The 26,617-nt window shown below is 38.1% G+C and overlaps 1 protein-coding gene and 1 long non-coding RNA gene across 2 annotated transcripts in view; one reads left to right on the top strand and one right to left on the bottom strand.

The window, feature by feature from the left end:
- Positions 1-1,878: 1,878 nt before the first annotated feature.
- Positions 1,879-26,259, bottom strand: LOC130593013 (uncharacterized). Its single transcript, XR_008970735.1, has 3 exons — positions 26,170-26,259; positions 15,281-15,340; positions 1,879-2,594 (listed from the first exon to the last, which is right to left on the bottom strand). It is a non-coding gene; the product is annotated as an uncharacterized LOC130593013 (long non-coding RNA).
- TOX (thymocyte selection associated high mobility group box) overlaps positions 26,024-26,617 on the top strand; it is a 225,492-nt gene continuing 224,898 nt past the window's right edge. Inside the window, exon 1 of the mRNA XM_057397851.1 lies at positions 26,024-26,617. Coding sequence (XP_057253834.1) covers positions 26,516-26,617 — 102 coding nt within the window. The 5' untranslated portion in view covers positions 26,024-26,515.

The following is a 26,617-nucleotide window of genomic DNA, read 5'->3' as shown; positions in this document are numbered from 1 at the left end:
CTTTTTGATATGAGCCTCCTCCACCACAGTGAAAAGCAAACAAAATATTGTTTCCTTGCTTCATTACTCTAGTAAGAAGGATTGACGACATGCTTAGCTGGCAGGAAAAAATAATTTATTTCACTGTCACCTTACTTGTTCACCTGCTGCAAAGTAAATAGAAGCTAAGTCACTTTTTATTTATTTAGCTTATGCAAGACACCCATACTGACATAGCTAGCATTATCTATTATATACAACCACTCTATTATACTGATCACAGAAAACAAAAATAGTGCAAGACCATCTATAACCAACTTCATTCTTAATATGTCTTGAAAACAGCACTTCACCTTTTAGATTTTTGAAGACAATGCCTTTTTTTTCCACTTATTACTTTCCCAATTTAAAATGTGCTTTAAAAATAACAGTAATCGAACTTAGCTCATATTCAAAATGTACTAGGAAAGTAAACGGTCCACATGTAGGAGTTTTCAGTGTCTGGGCTTTATCTGTTATCAAAGGTCTATTACCATTATTAGTAAAACCTCTTTGTCATAACAGTAAAAAAAAAAAAAAAAAATTAACTGATAAGTATAGTTGGAAATACAGTTAAAGAGCTAATTCCCATGTTAATTTGTCAGAGAAATTTCCCGCTAGGGCGTGGTTGAAAGCAGAGAAAGTAAGTAGGGATTGTACAGAGATTACTATCTATTAGCGTAAAGCATATCTTTTCCTGTGAAGTGAAGAATGGTATGAGCTCCACACTCAAAATGAGAGTATAAATTTGACTCAACAAAGCAGCTTGCCTGCAGGAGCTTGCTCCACTCTCTTATTTCATAGCACAAATAAAATGCTTTATCCTGCCTTTGCAAATACAGTCAAACATCCTAAGTAAAGTAAAACCTTATATTGAGGGGACATGCAAAGAATTTATGTTTCAGGAGATTGCCTGAGAGGGAAATGAGATGCAGGGTAAGAAGGTATTATGGCAAACAGATACAAAGCCACAGAATTGAACGTGGTGAGAGTTTGGCTTCATGTTTTTCTGTTTCCTGTTGGCTTCAGCACATGCAGCTTTGTGGTCACTTTGGTAGATTAGCAACTGGCTCTGACACTCAGCTGGCCTCTGGATGGTCCTCACCTGCAGCTGGCTTAGTGGGCTGTGTTTTTCCTGAAGTCTTGAAAAGTATTGAATTCATACCTTTCTTGGCCATAATAATAAGTTGTTGCTGTCTCCACAGATTACAAACACAGGCAACATTTTTCTCTCTGTTGCGTGAATTCTGGCATGCACCGTTACTTCGCTTACAGTAAATAAAGAGGTTGCTTACTGCTGCAGTGCTTACCTAATGAAATATTAATATTTCAAGAATACATTAATGTCTTTGAAATTAAGTCCTTTTCTATACCTTCAAATTTGTCAGATCTCTATTTTTCTAATAACAATTTTGTAAATATGCAAATGTTTTCTGAGAACGCAAACATCTTTTACTCCCCTGAAGTTCTTGGGTTGCTGTGCTAGAGCCAATCTTCATCTTCCAAATGGTCACTTTCTCACACATGTAAACATATGGCAGCACATTCAGTAGGGAAACTGAAACTACCTGCAAGAGGGAGGGCATTTACCTAGGTGGAAAATCCAGGTTCAAAACTCTCATGTAAAGCAGAGAGAAGAACAAACTGACCTTTGTGTTCTCTTGGTTCATGCATACCCATTGGCTGCTTAGGTATGCAAGTTTTCTTCAGTTTTAACCAGAAAATCCTTCTTGAAACCAGTTTGGTTGAAATCAGTACATTTCTGGGAAAAGAAAAAAACCTTGCCATTTCAGCAACCAACATTTTCACTGAGAGATTCTGACACAGTTCTCATGGTAAATAGATATTTTTAAATTTTTATTATGATTCAGTAGTGCTATATTTATGTAGAGTACATTATGTTCTGTGTTTACTTAATCTCAGAAGGTATAACAGTAATATATGGAACAGTTAGATACAGTGGGAAGACTTTATGTATACATTTGATATATTCACCTGCTATTGCTGTATGTTTATTGGACAACAATAAAAAAATATTATAACACTTGATCTTCAATGACAATATTATGCTAATACATCATATTTTATGTATTCCAAAGAGACTTTTCCTTTCCTCTTTTCAGTGGAAATCACCATCTCCTTTTTTCAAGCTGTTGTACACTCATTTGGCAATAGCAGACATTTCATTTTCCTGACAATTCTGGGACTGAAAAGGCAAGGTATGTTTTGAGGTATACTTCACATCATAGAATCATAAAATCATAGAATCATAGCATGGTTTGGCATGGGAGGGACCTCAAAGATCATCTTCTTTCAAACCCCCTGCCACGGACAGGGACACTTTCCACTAAACCAGATTGCTCAAAGCCACATCCAACCCGGCCTTGAACACTTCCTGTAAGCGGGCATCCATACCTTCATGTTTTCATCCACGCCATCATACTAGTCCATACTCATGTGTACACTGTGCAGAGATCTCAGCATCCTCAGCTTTTATCAGCCACATCCGAACACTGGCCTTGCTATTACTTTGAAGCGCTTGACCAGCAGCCATAACTTTGGTCTCCACCTTCAAGCTAAACCAAAAATATAGAGAGCTATCTCCAATGTTTCTGTTGTATAAGTATATAAGCTCATTTTCAACTTTTTAGCAGACACACTGGATTTTAATATACCACAGCTGTGGACATGCAGCACTCTTTGGTGCTAACAGCAGAAAACAGAAGTAGAGAAAGTAAAGAAGCCGTCTACCACAGTCTTGCAGAAGATCCTTGCGTGAGACAATAGGGACTCTAAGTGAGAATTTGGTTTCGCTCACATTCATATCTTCTTTTCTGGTCAGCAGATGAAGATCTGATTAGCAGCCTCCAGAGCAGTTCACTTGGAGAACATTTACAGTGAGCCACCAATGACCTAATAATATCTGGGTAACAATACCCCAGCACCCACATTTTATCTCAGGATTGCAGCTGGTGGCAGTCAGTTTTGTGCCATAATTTTCTCTGTATGCTGGAGATGTTTTCTTCAGCAATCTGAGCAGAATTCAACTTTAGCATCAGTAGAACTGAGCTGAAATTTATTCTCTCTGTATGCTGCTATCACGAAGCAATCTACTAGAGTCTCAGCCATGCATCTTGCATTAATATAAGTTCTAAACCTCTTCAGGCATCTTAGTTTTTGCACATTTTCCTTATCTCCAGCATCTGGTTGGCCTGCAAGTGAAAGCCTGGGCAAAGAACTACTGACCCCTTTAAACTGTTTTCTAATCTTACGAGTTAAATTAAGATAAAAGATAGTGCAACTTTTTTTGCAAGTTTGGATTTTCTGCCTTTTGTTTCATTTTATGCTGCTTACAGCTGCATTTTGGGTACTTTGGTTGATTTTTGTCACCTTGGTTGAGGATGTTTAGAGCTGCCAAAATGATGCAGAAAAGGCTTACGTAATCATAGCTGATTCTTCACAGTTTGGGGAAAAAAAGCACAAAAAGTTCTCACTTGTGAGATTCTGCTTTTCCGTTCCACCACTTCAGTGGACAAACTTTCTTGTTGTGACACACTTTTTTTTAAGACGTTGAAAGAGATTCGATGAACTCATGGAGGTTAGGGCTCTCAGAAGCCACTGCTGAGCACATGAAATGAAAGACTACTCGCACTGTTTGCTACAACCTACTCATACCATTCACGGGCTATTTTCAGAGATAAGAGGAAGTGTGTCTCAGTATAGTAATTCTTACAAACTATATTTAATCTCCAGAAATTTCTTTTCAGCATTTTGAAATTAACCAGCATACTTTCTGTCTGACTAATTAGTCCAACATTCTTCTAAAGGGCTTTAGTTTGCTTAATTTTCAAATTTACTTATAGAGAATTATCAAATACAACTACTCCAGTACATTCAGATGCCTGCTCCCTATAATTTCTTTCAAGTTATTCTGATAAATGGATGCAGTGATGTTTGCTAACCAAACAACACGATCTTAGAGAACATCTTTGAGACACAGAACAGTTTTCACAGCTGCTACAATTAAAGTAAGAAACACTTTAAGGAATTCATTCACTTTCTGGAGAATACAACTTACAGGGTCTGGGCTAGAAAAATGATATGGAAACACAAGTTGCTAACCCAACTTGTACCTCCCCCCCTCTGGTAAAACACACCCTTTTAACTAGAAAAAAACTTAACGGATTTTGCATTTACTGACAACAGCCAGTGACAATGATTGCAGGCATTTCTTTTTTTGTCCTCTAAATTTCAAGGCAATTTAAAACCAGTATTGCTGCTTTCTTCTAGGTACCCTGGACCTAGAATAACATCATTGAAAAAAAGAAAGAAATAAATTGATAGATGCAATGTACACTCCACCATTACACACTCATTCTCTAATGATTCTCCGCCTTCAAGCCAATCTTCTGTAAGACTCCCTAAATTCACTGGAGTTCATACTTCACTCACACATTTTTAAAGCATTAGTCTCTTCTCTCCTATCCCCCAAAATTAGATTTGGCACTAAAATGCTTATCATAGCTCTGTATTTTAAAAATCTGTCAGTCTGCCTCATTTATCATAGATCACACTAATAATTTAGTATTTAATAATAATTAATTAACTCATTTACCATCCCTGCTGATTATCCGTTTTAACTTCTCAGACAAAGAACTGCTGTAATGAAAGATGTGAACTTAGTGACTAAGAACTTATGACATGGTGTAGTCACTAATTTGTCTGGTTGAACTGGCATTGGAGCATATCTTGTGTCTTTCCCATTTAGTTCTAGATAACAATGATGATTTTGTTAACACAAGACCTTAGGCTCCTTAAATATCTGCTGTTCCATTACATTTAGAAACACTGCCTAAATAGAGTTTGAAGTCTTATATTCATCTTTTACAGAGACTCTAATGAGGGAAAAAAAAAAAAAAGCTGAACTTAACTCTACCCAACATACAAATTTAGCAGTGGAATTTCCATCCCAAATATAGGAAATACCATCTTAAACACTGTAGTATGTTGAAGATGCATATTATATATGAAATATTTTATTATAAACCTTGCCTGACATCTAGTACACACTTTAGAAAAGCTCTTTTGGGCTCTACTTCATTGATTTTAATGGAAACCAAAAGCCTATTCTATAAAGTACATATAGAAGGCCATATACCACAATGCAAGTAATTTGGCATACATCTATAAGGCTTGAAAGGAGAGGCACTTAGAAGTGTGAATGTGAATTGCTTTGCAATCTGCAGTGTGGTAATATAGCTGTCAACCATATTTCATGTTGTGCAGGACTATGGATAGAAAGCATCTCTGGAAAGACATGCTTTTTAACTAGCAGAAACTGAATGACTGACATCCAAGCAACTTTATTTTCTATTGGTGTCTAAAAAGTCCTGTGAAGAAGTGCAATAGAGAAGACTACCTTTCATGGAACATGGAAAACTTACTTACAATGGGGCTAAAAGAAGAGAAATCCTTCTATAGAGTGTGCATGTAATATTAAAGAGAGAGAGACAATTCATGTACTTGCATGCAGCTAGAAATGTGAAAGTTGGTGGTTTTGGTTTGGAGGCTCTGTGATGAATCTTTATAAGGTTTCAATTCCTCCTGAGTCTGAACCCTTGAGTTTTACTATGGGTTATGGGGTAACAAAAAATAATACTCAAAACAATACCTATCAAGTTACCGAGATGCTCCTTTCTTCAAGACAAAATCATTAAAACCCACAAATTCTTGGCAGCATTTCTATCTGTTGTCTAATATTCTCTGTCTATTTAGTTTCACTGAAAAGTTTACAGATTTTGGCAAACCTCATCTGAGTTCCAGTTTTGTAGCAGATCATGAAGAATGAAAGTGTCTACTTGCTTCTGCTTTCGTTATGAAAGCTCCCCCAACATTTATGTGTGACCATCTAAATCAAACAATTCTGGCTGAATTAATGCAGTAGAGTCTTCTGAGATCTAAGAAAGATGAATTTTACTTCTGTAGCACAATAACACGATTTATCTTAAACCCTTTATTTCCTTGCTCAATTGGGTATCTCACTTTCAACTGCTCTGATGTGCTGTGTGTTGTGAGCAATACACCAGATTTCTCTACAGTGCAGTTTCTTCCTATTCTGTAATATCAAGATAATGTTTACTCAGCTTTGTAAAGGTGCTTAGACAATTTAGGATGAATGACTAAAACCAATTACTATAATGTTCTAACAACGGTATGAGCCATATGTGGAAAAAAGGTATGTCATTCACAGGGCAGGCATTTTAAAATGAAAGTTTTCAGCATTCAGATTCTGGGGTGAGGGCAGGGTTTGAGTTGTATATGTAGTAATATTGTGTTCAATTGCAATATTGCTGCTTAGATGGAATTAATCTTTAAAAACCTGCTCACCTCTAGAACAAGACTTAGAATTTAATAATCAGTTCAATTCAGTCCGATTAGGCATGTAATCCAAATAACTTTTCTTGAACAATGATTAAGAAAATATCCTTGCATACTTGGTGTCCTGTAGCCTCTAAACACGCAGTACATGTTTCACTTTAATATCACCCTGCTATTCAGAAGCTGATTATAATTACAAAAAAAAAAAAAAAAAAAGAACTTTGAAATTGTTAAGAAGGAAATCAAAGCATTTGTTAACAGATAAAAAAAACAGGGTCAGTGTCTGATTCACTGGCGCTTTCCCAGGCACGAGACATTTTTTTCCCCAGAGGTCACCAGGTCCAGGCAAGCTGCATTCTTTCTGCCAGGCACTTTGTAATGTGCAATGAACAGTGTCATTTATTTTCATTTCCTCATACTTAATTGCATGCTTCTTGCTTCCAATATTAAGCCAGAAGGCAGGTGTTAGAAGCAGTAAACTAAACTACTACTAGCTGTCAGAGTTACGGACCATGCTACTCTCCTCTTGAAACAACCCAATTGTTTACAATTCAGCAGAAACAGCTGAACTGGAAAAACACTTACTTGCATTGCTCATTCAATAGAGATTTTTTCTTTTATTCTAAAAAAAACCCCAAAACCACCAAAACAAAGCCAAAACCAAAAAATGATACTCCATACTTAGCAAACACATGCTACTTAAATTTACTAGCATTCTATCACAGTAAGAGGAAGCAATACCAGAACTTATTGTTTTGGTCAATGTACCAAAAATATTTTGAAGGTATGGTAGGATGACTGCTTTAGCCAAGTAACATGCCAGTAATGCTACTTGTGCAATTAATGCACTCACTAATAAGCTATTTAAAAATTTAATGACCATGCCTGGATATAGAAATATAAGATGTTTATCAGGTATGCAAAATTTAAGCTTATCATTATTGCAATTCAATTATTTCATTCACTGTGGAGGTTAGCATTCATTTCATTTTCCCCCATTATAATAAACAAAATAAAGCTTTATCAAAGATTCCTTAAAGAACTTAACTTCATTTTGCCAATGAGTATGTCATTTATTTGCATATTTATATGCAATGCAAAGTTCTCGTGCCACTATTGTGTTCATGGGTGGCACTTTATAATGTATGTGATTTTTTTCAGTAGCAACACTACTTTGTGTTATTGATATACTGCTGAAACACAGATAGTGGGAATCCTATCATATTGCAGCTAAAAAAATTACAAAGGAGAAAAAAATAGAGGAACAGTATATATACTCATGATCATTTAAAAAATTATCACTTCTCACTCCAGTGACTTCTAACCTTACCCAACTGGTTTTATATTAAAAGGTGCTAGATATTACTGCTTAAATTATCTAGCAGCAGTAAGTAATATAGTATTTCTACAAATATTATTTGCTTAATTGCATAAGAACACAAGTGTTAGTAACACACCTAGAAAAAAATCGCTGTTATCAGCACACACTCTCCATTTTAGTTCATGAGTTTTCCACATACCCGTTCTGTTAATCAATAACAGTGTACAATTTCCTCTATACCATGAACATATCACTGTTCACTTTCTGTAGTACCCTGCTAAAAGATTATTGATACTGTTATTTCAGAATAAATAGTGCATTTCAACTGCAAGTTCAGGCTGAATCCTGCAAATTACTCTATATGACTTTACACCTTGGCACTACAGCCTCCTGATGTCAGTGGAACTCTGAGCACAGAAATGATCACTTTGCTTGCATAATAAAATATAATTGTGGAACTCCATCTTATGAGGAATGAGACATCCTGTTTAGAAGTAGCAATAACACAAAGCAGGCATACTTTATGAAGCAAAAAATCCAATCCTAATCTCCTGTTTCTGAAGAAAGAATATAGGTTAAGAAAATAATATGAGCAGCTTGGAAAAAAATTAAGTTACATTTGTAACCTTTCCCTTATTCCATCAATCAGGCACTGAGGAATTTCTTAAATGAATTTGAAACTCTGTTCTTGTAGGTAATACTCACCTGCAATTCTATCATCAAGGAATTTCTTTATTTTCACAAATCATTTTTTTCTTCATAAAATCCTGTGGTGAATCCAGAGCATTCTAGCTAAACTAAAGATCCAATTGCCCTAAGAAGTGAGCGGGCAAAGGTTAAAATTGGAATAGCTACTGAACTAATGCATGAAAATTTTATTATCTTGTACAACCAACTTAGCTTTCAATATATAAAATTCTATTTTTTTTTCCAGTGAAACTCAGGTTTGCAGACCTGTTTTCCAAAGGTACTCAGGAACCTCATTGTATTTCAAATTTCAGAGCAATTTGAGTCCTTCCCCACACCATTAATATACTACATAATAATTTTTTTAATTAATAATTTTTTTTTTTGGGGGGGGGGGGGAGGTGAGCCTGCCACTTAATAGAATTTCAGGTATCCCACTTAAATAGCAAAATTTCACAACAAGTCCTGGGGAGAGCTAGGAATGGCACATAGGAAGTCCATGCATTTAGGAGAAATTGGAAATATCAAAGGGAAGAGACTATTCAAAGTTGCACAATTATACCATGTTAGCACACCTCCTTCCACCCTAGAGTCAAAACAAAGTCTTCTTCCAAGCACTTTTTTCATGAAACACAGTGGAGTGAGTCTTTCCTCACTCAGTTTTTCCTCCCAAAGAGGGTCAGATGCAGAAGAATTTTCTAGCACCTGTCCTGCCAAAAATTCCCTTTTGGAAAAACACAGAAAACCGAATGATTCATTAAAAAATATATATATTTAAAAAAAAAAATAAATACCTAATTGAGCCCAAAAGACATCTAAGCCTCCCTTTCTGAAGGAGAAGGCCCTAGTTACTACTAAGCTCTCATCCTTGGATACTCAAGAAACCATTACTTAAGAAACTTTTTGAACTGGGAGTGTTGGAGGGCAAAATCTACACAGACATATACTTGGTAGATGGGAAACAACTACCAGGCTAGGTTATATATATTAGGTAAGGAAAAAAATACTTAATTTGCGAATTCCAGTAGTATTTGGACATAAGAGACCATGCTGCTCTGCATCGTTAATGCATGGTTAAGACTGCATTTCTCCTGCCTCTGTACTGCAGACATTGATAACTCAGGATGCAAGTGCTCCTGGCCTTATCCTGTAGCTGATGCGGGGCATTTTGAAGATAAACAAGACAGGTACTTACAGCACTAGGCCTAAAAGTCTGTCTGTCGAGTCCAGCCTGACACGTTTTTGGAAGTTAAAAGCCTTTCCTATTGGACTCCACTATTCATATTTTTAAACTCAATCAAAAGTGCTGATTTTTGCAAACTCAAGACTGAAGTCCTCACTGGAAAAATCACACCGTTTAGAAAAAGTGATGGTCTCCCAGAGATATCTTTAGTGAACTTCAGCCAGGAAGACTGCTGAACATGAACACATTACAGCATCAGCAAAGACAGACTGGCCTGCCTACAACACAGATTGCTATTGACCAATAAAACAGGACTCTCCTATCTGCAAAATCCACTTCCTTATTTCTTGGTGGACTCAATCCACATTTTTTTTTACTTCCTTTGTGATACTCCATTATGGAAGCAGAAGTAGTTATCTGAGGACTGGCTAGAACTATGAGTACCCTGAATTTAGAAAGAGACATCTAATATTTATATACTGAAATGCCTTTTATGTTGCCATTTGCACCACATTCAGTGCATAATCTTGCAGATCACTCATTCACAGGTCATACCTATAAATTTCCAGAATGCAGTGGGTTTTTTTCATCTACCCAGCTGAATACCCCAAAAAATATCACTTACCCTTTGACATGATAAATGACTCTATGGGGATTTTATTGCTGAGATGCAATACCCTGGAGAGTCATGCAATTGTGCAATCCAATTAGTGTTTTAGATGGTGCAACATCATTCAGGGAATGAATGGGTAGAGATACTTTACAAATAATATTGCCAGACTTGTCTTTTCCTTACCCCTTCCCTAAATCGTCTCCACAGACATAGATGTGCACACATACACTGATATACACTATGCAAATGACTGTCCTGGATAAGATCATTTCTGCTTAGAGAGATGATTGCTTTTGTTGAATTTCATTTATAAAGCCTTCTTGAATTGTAGACAAAATCTTTACACAGAGTACACATTGATGAGTACATGTTGAAAATGAAGAGAAAAATATTTGTAAGCTGTGCCAGTCCCTGTACTCCATTTCAACTTCATTTTTATGAAGGCATTTGAAAGCAGTGGAGAATCTAGTTTGAACTTTTATTTTTATTTCATTTTTGTCATCCCCAAATTATAAAAGACAGTTCTCAGTTCTTTGGGTACTGCAATTTAATTTACCTCCAAAGATGTTATTTATTTTTTTCTACTTTTTGCTCTATAGTTGCTCACATCTGAAATTGCCACCATAATGAAAACACAGTCACTGCATTCCAAATGCCTGCATGAGTATGTATTTGGGGGACAGTTTCCTTTTATTTAAAGTTATCTGCAAGGAAAAACAGTGGCAAAATATACCATTCTTCAGCGAGTTTTCAGCAAAAGTTAAACAGAGAAAAAAAAAAACAAACAAAAAACCAGGTGCCTATTCCACTGAGCCCTTATTTGAGTCAATCTAATGTAATTCTGATGCTTAATTTTGCTATCATTTGCTTAGGGTTTTCCTCATAATTCCTATGGAAGCTTAAAAGAATACCAAGCAGTTTCATAACAGGGGTGGATATGTTAAGTTATCCTTAAATTTCTCACCCTTGCCCTCAGTAAGTGGACTACAAATAAAATAAGTAGTCTTGCCATACAATGATGCAGAACTCTGCTTTCCTAGCAATTCACCCATTAGAGAAAAGTATGACAGAAAAAACACCAATTCAAAAATAATTGCACTATAAGCAAAGGAATAAAACTCTTGGACCTTGATGCACCTTCCAATAAGTTAGCATGAAGTTATCAATTTTTTTTTTTCTTTATCCCTCCTAAAACCTTTTTTCAGTATTGCAAGCTCATTTTCTAGCATATGGCTGAATGGAACCAAGCACTCCTCTTTTATCAATACGTTTGCAGCTAAACCTTACCAAGGGGAATTGTATTTATTAAACTATATGTATTGAACAAAATTCAGGTGAAGCATTTTTCTGCAATCTTTAAAGTTATATAAATACAAAAGATAATATCAGTAAATTAAACATACTTTCCTAATCAATTCTCCCAACTAAAACAAGGCACATAATTCTCTTTTCATTCCCATTTAGGCCCTTATTCAGAAAAGCACTTAAGAATATCCTGCTCTTTAATGTGCCTACCGTACTCCTTTAAGCATATGCCCAACAAAACGTTTCAGGATGCACTTAGGCATATGTTTAAGTGGTCTGCTGAAACCAGATGTTAGTCTAGAGGAGTATGCAAGGGGAAGCATTCATCACCCTTGGGTTGAAGGATCTATTAAAAAATGCTTCTGACTCAAAAAGAAGCATAGTAAAACTGGGTAAATGTTCATCCCAACTGAAAGGAAAAGCTGAAAATTCTCTGGGGCTGATGAAACCTGCTCTTTCTATCACCAAGACCAAAGCAGTAAGAGAAAAGCTCATTCATCGGAGTAAATACAGGAATTCACAGCACTTGCTGCAAAGTTCTCTTCAGAGTTTCTTAAACTCAGTGGTTGAAATCTGCTTTATAAGCTAAAATGACAGGAAAGCCTGTCATTACACTAGCTGGTATCACATTTCACCTCCACATAATTAAAGCATTTTTTCATATTCACTTTGTTACTTAGAAGACAGTGTCTGGTTAGTAAACTCATGATGTAGCTCTAGACCATTTGTTCATAGTGTTGTTTTTTTCACTACCACAACACCATGGCAACTTAAACACCAAATATTTATTTTCTTTCTCAAACACTGCAAGTTACTTTATAAAAATTTTTATGCAAATTGGGCAATGCGTTGACTCATTCTGTTTGCCTCCCTTGTATTTATCTCTAAGGCATCTATCACCATGGTGCCTAAATGCTGTGGTATCTTTGTATTTGCCAGCTCTGTATATCATAAGATCGGTATCATCATTTCTGTCCACTTTTACATAGCCTTTTTATATAAACTGTAAGGACGTATTAGCTAAAACAGAACAGTTATGGATTAAATGCAAAGAGATGATCTCTATACTAATATACACAAATCAGTAGTAAAATTAAAAGTGCTTACTCTTCCCTCCAGGCCTCATTTACTCTGAAAATACAGCCTCTACTAGTAGAAGACACTCTGTTGATGAAGGCGTCTCTGATTTCAAAAACCGGGGACTCTACTTAGAATCACTTGCATTCTATCTCCTAGCCAGCTCAGATAACCACACCTGCCCACACAACACCATACTGCCCTAATGACTTTTTGTAGTACTTAAATCAATTTCCTTCTCTCCTTAGAACTCACTCAAATCACATCATCCCCTAAACCATACTCATGAGACCATTTTAGATCCAGACCAATGTCTTCCCACATGTCATGAGACCTAGGTTGTGTAAGCAAGCCTGTAGAGCTTCCAAGCTGCTGCGAGCTAGACGAGGGATGAGTAACAGTGGCAGTTGTAAAAATACACCTGCTGCTGATGGTAAAAGCTAAAACTTTTTAATCCCTCTTCCTTCTTTAATTAAACAGTCAAATGGAAAGCACAGGAAACTGTAAATAACTTTGTATCTGAAAATACTAACTTTGGCCAAAACATTGTGATGTTGTATTTGGCTCACCTTTAAAAAAAAGGAGTTTTCTCCCCAAATATTAAATGGAAAAAGTATAATGAGAAAAAAGTGAAATGGAAAACTGCTAAAGCTGAAGAATATCCACACAAAAAGACAGTATTTTTCTAACATCTCTGAGATGATAATGAGAAAGAGAGAAAGGGTGTGGAGGAGGAGTAGAGGGAAGGAGAGGTGAGACAAGGGAACATGAAGCAGGCTGAAAACAGAATGTAAAAGAATTGATACTGTTATGAAAGGACTAAAAAATGAATGAGGGGTGGGGTTGCAGCAAAATACAGAGGCCCTTTCAATACTGCAAATATCATCCTGACAGTAGTTTTTGCATAAAATGCTTACATGTAATTGGACTGGTCATTATTTAGAAAGCTGGAGGTTTTGTAGCTCATCTTACCATGGGACAGCTCTTCTACTTTTTTTCTCAATGGCATGCTCTACTCTGCAGGGTTTATCTTACCCCCTGCAATGCTACATCATAGTTAAAATATAATTCTTAGCCAGTGTTTCAACTTAAAACCTGTTTTCTAAAACCATTTATGAGATAGGATTATTATTGGATGGTAAGCCCCTCCAAATGTAGAAAAATTGGAAAATGCCTCACTTTGCAGCCATTACTAAGGATGGCAACAAAGTTTGACAGGTGGCATTTGAGGAAGTACAAAAGCTTAAAATATTACATGAATAAAGCATATTTTGTCTTTCTTAATGGAACATATATAGTAAAATACACTTCTCTAAATTTAATATTTAGATTCTTCATTGATCAACATAAAGTTGTACGACCAATGAAATGCAATCCTTTTTAGTGCTTTCAAAGCCATATAAAAACGATGATTTCTATATATACAGAACCTTGCATCTTCAAAGAGTTTGTAAACAGCAACACATTCATTCTCATCCTATTTCACTAATGCAAAACTCAAGACTCCTGACATCAGAAATATGTAGAACAAGAGAATTCAAATGTCAAAGCTCAACTGATATTAGAGAAATCTAAAATTTCCACTACTATATGGAAAACTTTGCCTAGATAAAAACTAGGTCCCTGTGAATTTCCACTCTGTGGAGGTGGGCACACGCATAAAACCTCTTCCTTTGCAGAAAGTAAATGAACAGCAACACTTCTTTCAGGATTATGAACTACTTTGTTGGCTAAAGTCTTCACAATCTCTGTCTCCCAAGATATCAAGTAATAACATTGATCAGCTATAAAGGAGCTGGCCAAATCTGTCCAGCTCATAACTGACCCTTTTTCTGTATTTTAAAGAAAACAAGAAATCAGTGGCTGTATTCCTGTATAGCCCATTGCTACAGCGTAGTTTAAAATCCTTCCATGTCATACAGGTTCATATGACTGTATGTTATATTTCAACACACTTTTGAAATTACTTAACTTGATGTACCTTCTTGCAGCTGACCTACTGAAGTTCAGGACTGCTAGCACAGTCAGTTGCTGAGACAGTTCAACCCTTTTGTACAAATGACTGACAAAAGAGTGACTGGTGTTAAATTCCTGGACAGATTAAATAAAGCTCATTCCCCCCCAGATCTGAAACCTTTTCAAACTGCTTTTTTAAAGCCATGTAACAAGTCTTTATTCCTTATATTACTGTTCCACTTTTTGTTCCCTGTCTTAAAGGAATTTTCATCCTTCTAGTTCTCATGGGAAATTGTGTTAAAATTCAAGAACCTGACCTTAGGTTGCATTGAATATTCCCATTGACTTCAGGCCATAAAAAAGGAAAACTGTGGAGAAGAGTTATATTCTGTCAGAAAGAATATGGCTCCAAATGCTGGAATCATCCTGACAGCTCTATTTCAGAAGTTAGCCAAGGAGAAAAAAGGGTCCAGGCATCTTGAAAATTACATACACATACCTCACACACATGTATACACATACATAACATGAAGGAGAATAGAGGAGAGAACCTGGAAAGAAACCCTGCCAATTTATCAAGTGGCAGATGAATTATCCCCAAGAGTTTCATAGAAGCAGCAGCCACCCCATTTTAAGGTGAAATTTTATTTCAATCTCAGCTGCAGCATAATCTAGGATCCATCTGTTTCCCCCATTCCCCCTCCCTTCCCCTCACAGTCTCCATGCTCCCCTCCCAACTCACATGCCGATGTAACTCATAAGAATCACTTCATCTCCAGTACTACTGGTTTCATGGGCTCTACTGGGTAGGTAGGAATTGTGGTAAGAGGGATGGGATCAATTGGAAGGAAAAAAAAAAAAAGGAAGTAACAAATTCATTTCAGTGAGTTTTCATCCTGGTCAAACCTTAGAAACAGCGTGCACCTTTTGCTAATTGGTGTGTTTAAGAGTATTTTCAATATTCTCCTCACCAATAATGTTTTCACGACCAGTAATTGGATCTACTTGAGCTGTAGCTCTTACCTTTGTTTTTGCTCAATATCCACTCCTATTAATTTTTCCTGTATGATGGCCCTGCTTCAAGTCCTCAGCAGATTATTTATAGAAAGTAAGCCTTTAAAAAAAAAAACAAAAAACACTGGAATTTTCCAATGTTTGGTCTTCCTTGATACCTCCAAGTTTAGCAAGAGGACTCCTAGATGCAGTTTCATTATTGGCTTAAGCTAACCCAAATACAGAATAAGACAAGCCTCAAACCCACTCTCTCCGCCCTCCCCACTCTCCTTGCCACAGACCTAGGTAAATAGTCTTCTTGTTTCACCATCAGTTCTGCTGCCACAGAGTCAGACGGAACAAAAAACCCCAAAACAATCCACCTGAGATCTGAGGCTCCTTTCAGATGGCTCCTGACACAGCTGACCGTGCAGCCATGAGCATCATCATCCTCAGGGAGACAGCAGAAAGGTGCAGCTGAAGGAAGGAAGAAAGGAGAGCAGTACCACCATTTTCAGCATCAGCATGAATTTAAATTTGCTGAAGCTAACTGTGAAACCACACCTTTGTTATGCTAACAAAAAACCTCCCAAATGAACCAAAGGGTAAACCAGACCTGTATGCTTGGTTTTGATTGTTTAAGGAAGACAAATACAGAGCTTCTCCTGAATCAGAAACACCAGATGGCAGAGGCACATATTTGAGTATGTTTCCAAAGCAGAACTAGCAATAATATGCTACACCTGCATGTTGTGCCCACACTAACTCCTGACTTACAAGCAGTGCTAATCACTATGGAAGTATACCCCTTAATTTGTGTGTGATAACCTGTGCACCTCTACACATTTCTTCCCATTAAGTTAAGGGAAAATTTGGCCTTTTGGGTGTGCATGGAGAACACTTTGGGAATGCATGAAGAGCACTTTGGGAGGCCACTGGAAGATCACAGTATTACACACATGCTACAGCCCAACTCTCAGCAATAGTGATCCCATGAGATTGAGTTCATTAACACTGCTAGTTTATAACTTTTGATGGTCAGTCAAGTTTACTGCGCTCAGATGTTTGTGTCGGAGTGTTAGTGAACTGCTTCTATTAAAATTTGTATAACCTTGGCAGCACAAAGCAAAGAGATGCCTTTATACCTCCTAAGACAGGTAAAAGGCTGGAGCAGCAGGGCAAATAGATGCCTACAGGCATCTGATCTTGTTGCTTTAAATAGTGCCAGTGGGCACTATTTAAATAGTGCATCTGGGCAGGAGAAAAATAGTTAACTGCCCTTATGCAATCCCACTCCCCAAGAACTTCTTAGTGTGACACAAAGCTATCCAGAGAATATGAAATATTGCAGAAACATTTCAATTTTTAATAGTTGACAACAGCAGCATTAAGTATTTGAGTTACATTTCTGCAATGTGACTTCAGATCTTATCCTGGAACACTTGTGTCTGCTGACTAATTACATAAGTATTGTTAATTTTGTGTCCTTATTACTCTAAAAGAGTGTTCACAAACTTAGTCCTTTATCTGTGACGCACATCTGAAAAACAAAAAGGCACAGAAGCCTGGGGATTTGGTTAGTTCAAGATATTTAATTGCCATTGCAACCATAAATGCATAATTCACTCGAACAGAATTTCCTTTTCTGAGGGAGAAACTTGGGTTAAACAATAGCGCAAACTCCACATAATGGCAAGCAGTCTTGGGGGTTTTAAAAAGCAGAAGATGGCAAGCTAGCTTTCCACAGGTTATATGTAGTTACTTTTATAAATTTTGGGCACAGAATCAAACTTTAACATTCTACATAGAAAGACAGAATCTTTCTGAAAGATCTTTTACAAATCTGCAAGACTGGAAATAATTTGATAGAAGACTTACCGTGTATGCTTTTTCAGCCATTTTACTAGAAACTCATTTTAGCTTTCTCTGAGGTAGAGATAAACCACAGCTAAGAGACAGTTATTAAATCTTCTTTATACATTCTGTATGAAAAGTATTAAAGTACAAAAATACCATATTCAAATAAGGTTAAGGGTCTCACTTAAACCCACAAAGACATGAAAATTCAGAAATATTGTGTCTTCCTACCCTTTACTCTCTTCAGTGTAGCTAGCCATTGTAGCACAAATGACTTGTGCTCAGATTTCTTAAACCTCTTCTTTACGGTATATTTCTCCTTAACGGTACTTTCTCCTTCAAGGTTCTTTCAGTTTGCATCCTTTCCATGGGCCCAGGTTAAATTCTGCCTTGGACAGTTTGAAGTTTTTATAATTTAATTTTTTAATGCTTATTGAAACATAAAAGCAAGACAAATAAACCAGAAGTATGTAATTGTTAGTCTCGGCATCTGGCTACTTTTATTTTTATTTTTTTAATACATAACTGCTAAATCCCATGTTAATGAGAGACAGGCAGACAGATGTAGGGACACGCACAACTCTCTCAGCAAGCGCAAACACATGCTTCAGCTCTCTCCCCACCCCATACAGTTCCACTTATACATATGTAAATACTCATTACATATTTTTTCAGTGAACTAAAAAAGAACCTTGCAGTTGACACTGAACTAAGATTTTGTCCCACAAAATAGCATGGCGCTTTCTTCTGTGATGGATTTTTCTGCTGTTTTCTGAATACAACAGCAACCAGTGGAGGTCACACTATTCAAAAGAAAGATGCTTGTAGACCATTCAGCTAGAGGGGCTCTCAGCTTTGAAACCACCTCCTACCCTGTGGTACAGCAGTTTGGGCCTGCTGAACTCTTGGGCAAATTGCAAATTGTGTCTTCTCAAGATAACTTCAAAGCAGGGAAATTCCACTGCAGGGCAGGGGAAGGGTGTCTTAGGAAGATGGGTATTTTTTTCTACATTCTACAACTGTGAACAAGTCTTGAGTTTCTCCTTATACTCTTTTACTTCCAGTTATTTGCTGTTTTTACTTAATTATTGTTAGCACGTTATGCAGCCAGGCAACTGTCTCCATGCAGCTTTTATAAACATAGATGCATTCAAGAGACTTGATCATTTCAAATGTGTCTTGGGGCTTCCCCTCCACATGCTTCATAGAGTCTGATTAACGTGCATGCTCAATTCGTCTGTACTTACACATGCTACTGAAGCATCTGTTTTGAAAGATGAACGATTAATACTATTTATTCCCTTCAACTGGTACTCCTGTAAACTGAAAAAAAAAAAAACAAAACCAAAACCCAAAAAAGAACAAGGCCCATTCCAATAAGATAACAGTGTTGATTACATGCTGGTAGCTAGAGTAAAGGCAGATGAGCTGGAGGACACGCACAAACGCTAATATTTGCAGTCTGACTGTGATAAAAAGTAAAACATACAAAATCCTCAAACAAATAATCCTCAATCAAATAGTATCAGACTTTAAGACAACACCCCTGATATATTTTTATCTTAAGGTACCGTGGAACAAGACATAGGATTTCAGGAATTAATAGAAATGAAGTTATTCCTTAAACAAATAATATTAAACATGTCCCTATCATAAGCAATCTCTGTTAAAAAGTAAGAGAAGCAGAAAGTGGTAGCCTTGATCCAGAAAAGGTATTTCTGTCTTATACAGTATAAAAGACAGACATTCCGGAATAGCTCATCCATGAGAGATGGTGATATCCTATTGCTGCCAAGGTCAGTCAGACCTGTTGTGATATGTTCTGTAAATGCTGACTCTATCACTTATAGTTTTCCAAGGACTTCTTGAACACTTAGAGATTTTTTATTTTTATTGTGGAACAAAGCTATGACATGAAACTGTCAAACTAGAAAGCCCAGAAAAGGATGACAGAGAGTTTTTATTAGATTTGAGGGTGACAGCTCCATTAAGAAAAGAATCATGCAGTTAAAAGAAAGGTGGTCTGAAGCTCCTGGAGATCCAGCAGAAAAATGCTGAAATCCCAGCAAAGAAGGAAATTTTGCTCTCAAGCCAACAGTCCAACAATTTATCACACCCTCTAAAAATTGATGACTGATGACACGTGGCTGATGTGTCTGTATCAGAATACCAGGTGTGAATGGAACTGGATTTATTTGCTACAACAGGAAGCTCTAATGGAAACTCCCAACATAGTTTTACTATGCCTCAGTCCTGACATTCTGCATTTCAAATGCCACGTGTCCCCCTTGTGTAGTACTTTTCTGATGATAACCATAAGTCCCTAGGGAAGTAGGTTAAATTCAAGCACGCTGCTTCACTTTTACTTTCTCTAGTTAAAAAATAAAATGAAAAAAAACCCAAACAACCCAGCAACAAAAGACAAGCTGTAATACCTTCTAGCCCTGAAAAAAAGATTTTTACTATGTGAACTCTGCTGTATTTATATGTACTCAAACAGAATAGAGTTTGGATCGCTCTCTTTATTAGCATCTATATTCTGGGCTTGAAGTACTAATTAAAAGCACATAAAATAAGGTACATGGACTACTTTTTTTTTTTTTGCATAATGGGGTGGGAGTCTTCTGATGAAAGACACACCTTGCTTGGAGCTTTAAGAAAGATCCAACGTATTGCTTCACAGAGACCTTGTGAATATAAAGGGCAAAGAAAACTATTTTCTAGAAAAAGACATCTGAGCCACATGAGACAGCAGAGCATAGAAAAAAAAAGGTTTTAAGTAAGCCTGTAAAGATCTCCTCATGCTGGAAGAGCTCATGTAGGGGCAATTCAGCTCTTTTAGGGAGTTTTTATCACAAAGGAGAATGACGACGACATTGTTCTGAACTGAAAACTGATTAATCATCTGCTTGACATCTGTCTTGGCAGATGAGAATCCCCTTTACAATGCTATGGAAAAACTGGTGATAGACTAGTCCTCATGTTGTCACCTGTCTCTGCTTGTGACCAGCCCTCTTTCAGTCTCCTTTCCCCTGACTATTCAGCTAACACATTCAGCTAGTACTATGGTATTTTTACATTTGTAAACTATCTGCAAATATAGATGAGTATTTTTAACGGTATGAAACATTTGTACAGATTTGTTCTCCAGGCATCTGTATATGATGCACACCTCAGGTAACACTTACATAACTTTCATGGATCCTCACTATTTGGAGGAAAAACCAAAATGCCTTTAGACAGGCTTTTTAGATTGTAAAATAAATTGTTGAAAACACAATTTTCCTTCAAAAAACCCTAAGTTTCTGAAACCCCAGTACAGACCTCTAGTACGCTTCAAAAAAAAAAAAAAAGAAAAAAGAAACCAAAACTTCTTGATCTTTTATACTTCTAGATGTTTCATGGTTGATTTAACAAGATAAGTGGAAGAGCGGAAAATTGGCAACCTTAACACTTGGGTATATCTTGCAATTGAGAACTAGCACACACCATACTGTGATATATTTTTGAGCCTTCCTGCATACCATGTGGACAGTATATCATATAAAATCACTTGATAAGACAGGAAATTCAGGAAGAGGAAAAAAGGAACTTCACGTTTCCCTTTATTTCTCTGAACATGAGAAATGGTTTGATTCTAAGGCCCAATGAAATGTTTTCTTTCAAGATTGGCCTACCTTTTGTATATCTGCAAGGCCACATTAAATTTGGTAACGTGAATTGAACCAGCTGGCAGTGTCTTTGAAGCATATGGGAATGGATCGAAGCTGCAAATATGCAAGGTGAATTTTACATTTTTATATTTCTCTCATGGTTATTTAAGATCTTGATTCTGTGAGATGTGTGCTTAATTTCTACTGTAGGCAATGGCAGATGAGTGCCTAAGAACCTTTTGTGAGATGCAAAACACAGTTCAGCTTCAGCCCATGTGTCTATTCCTCCTCTATCTGTTAAATTGGCGGCATATCATTTGTTTGGAGTAAGAACATATGGCAATACTCAGGTTTTCTCTTTGCTTTGCAGCACAGGGAAGTCAGGGGCTTTCCTTAACTATTTAGAAGTGCTCTTTACTTCCCTACAGAAATGAGAACAATTTATTTCCGTGCAAGTGTGATAATTTGGGGGCCATCATTTTTACCACAAATGAATTAAACAAGACAGGAGCAGTGGCTAAAATAATAAAATAGCTGCCTCTTTCATTATGTGTTTGACAACACTTATTTGACACATTAGGTAGCATTACAAACTGTTAAAATACTCTGAAACACATGCCACTATTAAGTTTTGATACGAAATTGCAAATGTTTCTGTTTAAATACAGTGATTTATGCTTACTTATGTGTGCACACCCAGAATGACAGCACCACTTAAAATGAATCAATTTCTTAAAGGATTTGAGTTAATTTTGATGAAAAGACCAGATTAATTACTTTGTTTAAAATATTCCATAATCTTATTATATTTTGCATCTTCCCAGATCCAAGTGTCATACCCAGTTTAAGGACTTGAAACAGGACATCCACACAAAAGGGACAGACCCTTCATCCTATTATTATTTAATTAACTATTCTCTAGAAATTGATGAGCATTGAGCTTTGTTCCAAAAGGTAAATAGCTCTGTGTGTCAGTAAGTAAAGCAAAAATTTCAGCAGGGGGCATTTTCTCAGCAAAACCTCAAGGCTCCTCTTTTAGCTTACCTGGCCTTCCTGACTCCCAGAGCACAGTCCACAAAACAAGAAATTAAACGATTTTTAAATCCAGCTGTTCTTAAATATTTCAGAGAAAACTTTTCTTTAAAGAAGAGCCAACCTCATGAAAAGGGTCTTGTGGTGCCTATGTATAATAAATAACAAGCCATTATCACAGTCTCATATTTGCTTCTTTCTGAAATCTTCTCTTTGTAATAGATGATCAGACATCTTGGTCTGGAGATCCCAAATACAACTTGGAATAGATGTGTGAGATTAAAACACAAAGATGTTGGGCTAGATTCTTTTTGAAACTACAACTTTTATCTCTCTTTGGCTGAGCACACAATTTATGCCTGCTGATGGCCCCTCAGTATACTAGATGAAGCAGCTGGGTGAGCCATTAGGGCAGACAAGAAAATAATATGTGATCTTGGAGATACTTACTTGTTTGTAAGTAAGTATGATGGTCTTACTGTTGCAGTGCTTCCGTAAGAACATGTGAATGGCTGCAGTGGTTCAGACTGAAGGCCTGCCCTGCCAGCAATCTGCGTCCAATGACAGGTCTGAACTGAGGGCAACCATATACAATACTTCCCCCATCCACTACCGCCATGCCTCTACCTCCAGCTATTTTCAGCTCAAAGGAGCTGCTGATCCATTTATGGTTTGTCTATCTAATGACCTCCTTAGGTCTCCAGTCTGCTATGTAAACTTTGTGCATCCACAACACTGTTTGGCAAGGAATGCCATTTGAGTTCTCCATTGCAGAGAGAATATTCATACTACGTAGTCTCACTCCAGCAGACAGCATTTAAAAGAATAACTACTTTTTTAGTTTCAGCAGATACAGATCATGTTTCCTAAGGCATTTGTTCCTATTTATATGAGAAAAGCAATGACACTCATCTCATATGCTGGTATAGGAATCTCTTTCAGGACTATTTCAGAGACATTCACCTGAATGCATGTTGAATGGCTTAAAAAACTCAGTGTCCTTCTGAACAAATGTTCCTTCATTTAAGCTTCTGAAAACTGATTCATGCTTTTTAATCCATTTCAACTTTTTTTTCTAGAAATTCACTTACATGAGCTAAAGTTGCCAAGTTTGATATATCATTGAATTATCCTGGAAAGGGCCTTGCTTTCTCAGTCCATAGAGGCAAAACTTACAAGAGTATTAACATTTTCAGATCCAGTCTCCACAAATGCATTTTTCTGAAAACCCCAGAGAAAATATCCCCTCCAAAACAAAAGAACACTTACCGAATTAATATATACAGCTTTTTAATTTTTACAAACTGTACAGATAACTGCCACAAATCTCAGGTGTTTTTACCATCTCAATGATTAAATCATCTCTGTAAGTAGCAGCAAAAAATTTTATAACCTCTCAGGGCCTGCATCATTAAGTACTGAAAATAACTTGAAGTGCTGCGCAAAGCAAATGGCATAGTTGTAAACTCCGACAGACTCCTAGGAAGTTGAAGCCTTTCTTAAGGCAATAGTAGTATTTCACATAAATAAGAAGCCAAATCTCTACTTTTCATCATCGGATGTTCTAGTCATTCTGGTATTGGCATCTCTGGCCCTGCATTAGCATCACCGTACCTGCATACACCTGTGTACACATGCATATGCTGGTCTCCCAGATCAATGCTTATAGAATCAGTGTATCTCTACCACCTTTCTCCACAACAGGCTGAAAACTCATTTACGGTCTATGAATAACAAGTTTCTCAACAGCAGTTTTTCAATACAGAGCTTGCAATCTGTCTCACATTCACTTTGTCAAATTATGGTCCACATATCAGCCATTTGCAGCAGTGATATATCTGTCAAGCGTCAAGTACATTTCTCGCAAAAGGAAGTCTTTTTTAGGATTTTTTTTAACTTTCAAAGTGTCTAATCCCAAACATGCAAAATAATGAGTCAGGCATCAAAAAATCATGAGATTTAAAAAAAAAAAAAAAAAAAAAAAAAGTTAATATCTTTTCCTTTGCTTTCTGGATCTTTTTCTGGGTCATGTTTTCAAGCTTTTCTCCAAGGCCATAAGAGTTACAAACATTATTAAAAAGAAAGCAACTGAGATCCTTTTGTAATTGCATGTTTAAGGAAAACATTTATTGCCATCAGACTTAAATTGTATTGAACGGACAACCAAGAATCTTCAGAGATATTTGAGATCAAATAGTCCTAAAAAAGGCACATTGCTTCAAACCTGTTTTCTCTAGAGTTTTGTTTACATTTCTTATGCATTTTTTTCCAGATAATTAAGCTTTACTGAAAGCAGGTTGTTACACATGGGGGAAAGTTATCATTTAACACTATCCTGAAAGACTCTTTACAATATAAAAATATCTGATCTACAGGTTACAGACCCTCACAAAAACTGAGATTTCTTCACCTGAGATTTGTGATTTGCTCCTCCTTAATACTGAGTTCCCCTGAAATCTTTACTCTGGATTTCCTTTTTGTGACAATGTGCATTACAAATCTCCTTAAAAGTTCTTCAGATTCTGACTGTTTTGTGATGGATATTTTCATGAGCATTTGACAAATGTAACCATTCCTGTTAACTGCCATCAGCTGGTTAGTGTGACACTCACTAATTTGCTTTTATTTAGAGGGAAAGGAATCCCTTGCTTTTCATAACAGTTTCTCTATAGGGCATTATCTAAACTCAGTATAGTGTCTTTTTTGTATCTTTTCTTGTCCATCCTTTCTGTCCTAATTAAAACTACCAGGGACCCAGCAGGAAACCCAGTAGGATTGCTTATGGTGTCTTGAAGTCACCCTTTCTTTCCTTTTTTCATGCTAAACCTTGTTTTGCTCATCAATCCCTCTCCTGAATCCCACTGGACTCCCAGCTTCCCATTGTCAGTACCCTTGTTTGCAGCTAATTGTGCTCCTTTTCATGTTCCCTACCCCGTTCTCTTCCCTTTCCTCCCCTCTCAGTTTGCCCACCTCAAGTTTCCCTCCTCCATTCCATGGTGCTGTGAGGAAGGCTGTGCCTGGTGTCAGCACTGCCCATGGTACAGCCAGGCCCAAGTGCTACATGCCAACAAGGCAGACCACAGCTGATGAGGTATTCCATAGATGGTCCTTTTCACTTGCTTCATGGTTTCTGAGGCATACACATGGATCACACTTTATTTCTACCATCACAAACTCTGGGTGATGGCTTCCACTTTACTGGGACAGAAGACGAAAGGCTCACTCATCCCAGCGGGCCCTGCTTGCAGCTCGACCCTGGTCAACCTCACTAGACTGCCTGGGAAGCCGGGGTGGAAATCGGCCGGGCGCTCCCACAGATGCACCTCAGGGGCCCTGCCCGCGGCCACAATGACAGCCCGTGGCTAACCCATCGCGGAGTTCAGAGCCCAGGCCGAACCCCTCTCACCCCTGCCGCAGCTGCCTCCTCTCCACCCCGGGCCGGGACAAGGCCGCTGCCGCGGCAGGCCACGGCGGGATGCCATAGTAACAGGCAGGGGGCCGGGCGGCGCCGGGGGGCCGGGCGGGTAGGAGAGGGCGGTGACGGCGGCGGGATGGCGGGCGCGGCAGCGCCCCCTCTCCGCCGCTCCCAGCCCCGTACCCGGCTCCCGCAAATGGCTCTTCCCTCGCCGGCCCCTTTGTGTGAGGCACGCTCGGAGCAGCGACTCCGCCGGCGGAGCGCGCCGTGTCCCCTGCCGCTGCCCGGGGAGCCCAGCCGTGCCGTGCTGAGGGGAGAGAGCCGGGAGGCGCGGGGCGGCCATTCCAGCGCGGCTGAGCTGCCTCGCCGCTCCCCCCGGGTTGAGAGGGGTCCCGGTCTGCCGCCGCTTACCCCCCACCCCCCCCCAATTCCTTCCCGGCTCGTCGCGGTGCAGGGCAACCAAAATACACTTCCAACAAACCCAACCAAATAAATAACAACAACAACAATAATTAAAAAAACAACAAAACACAAAAACCGGGGAAAGAACACAGGGAGTGAGCGAGAGGGAGGGAGGGAGGGAGAAGCGAACCAACTCCGAGACTCCCATAAAGAGAGGCACACACGGAGCTAGCGCCCCGGTGCTGATGCGTGGGGGAAACAATAAGTACTCGAAGTTACCTGCCCTGCCGTAGAAGAAGGAGGGTTTGTTGATTCTCTCGCAGGCATCTGCAGACCGGTGCTTTTTTGGAAGAGATTTTTTTTTTTTTTTTTTTTTTTTTAATCCCTTCCCCTCTCTCCTCTCTCTCTCTTTACAAACCACAAACGGATGTGAGGCAGGGAAGGTGTTTCTTTGACTACTGAAGTCAGGCACCTCTGGGTTTTTTTTATTCTTCTCAGTCTTGTTGTGTGTCCCCCCCCTCTCCCCTCACTCACACACACACATTCATACACACACACACCCCTTTTTGCACCAACATTAACGACAAACAGAAAAGGAAAGGAGTTTGCTTGATGTTTTAGTGAAATGGACGTAAGATTTTATTCACCACCTCCTCAGCCTGCCGCCGCTCCTGATACGCCTTGCTTGGGACCTTCCCCCTGCCTGGACCCCTACTACTGCAACAAG

Source organism: Pezoporus wallicus, unplaced genomic scaffold (assembly GCF_028554395.1).
Source record: "Pezoporus wallicus isolate ANWC-B61680 ecotype Strahan unplaced genomic scaffold, APGP_CSIRO_Pwel_v1 contig_227, whole genome shotgun sequence".
NCBI classification, from domain to species: Eukaryota; Metazoa; Chordata; class Aves; order Psittaciformes; family Psittacidae; genus Pezoporus; species Pezoporus wallicus.
Note: the sequence above shows the minus strand (reverse complement) of the source record. Positions and strands in the feature narration are given on the sequence as shown.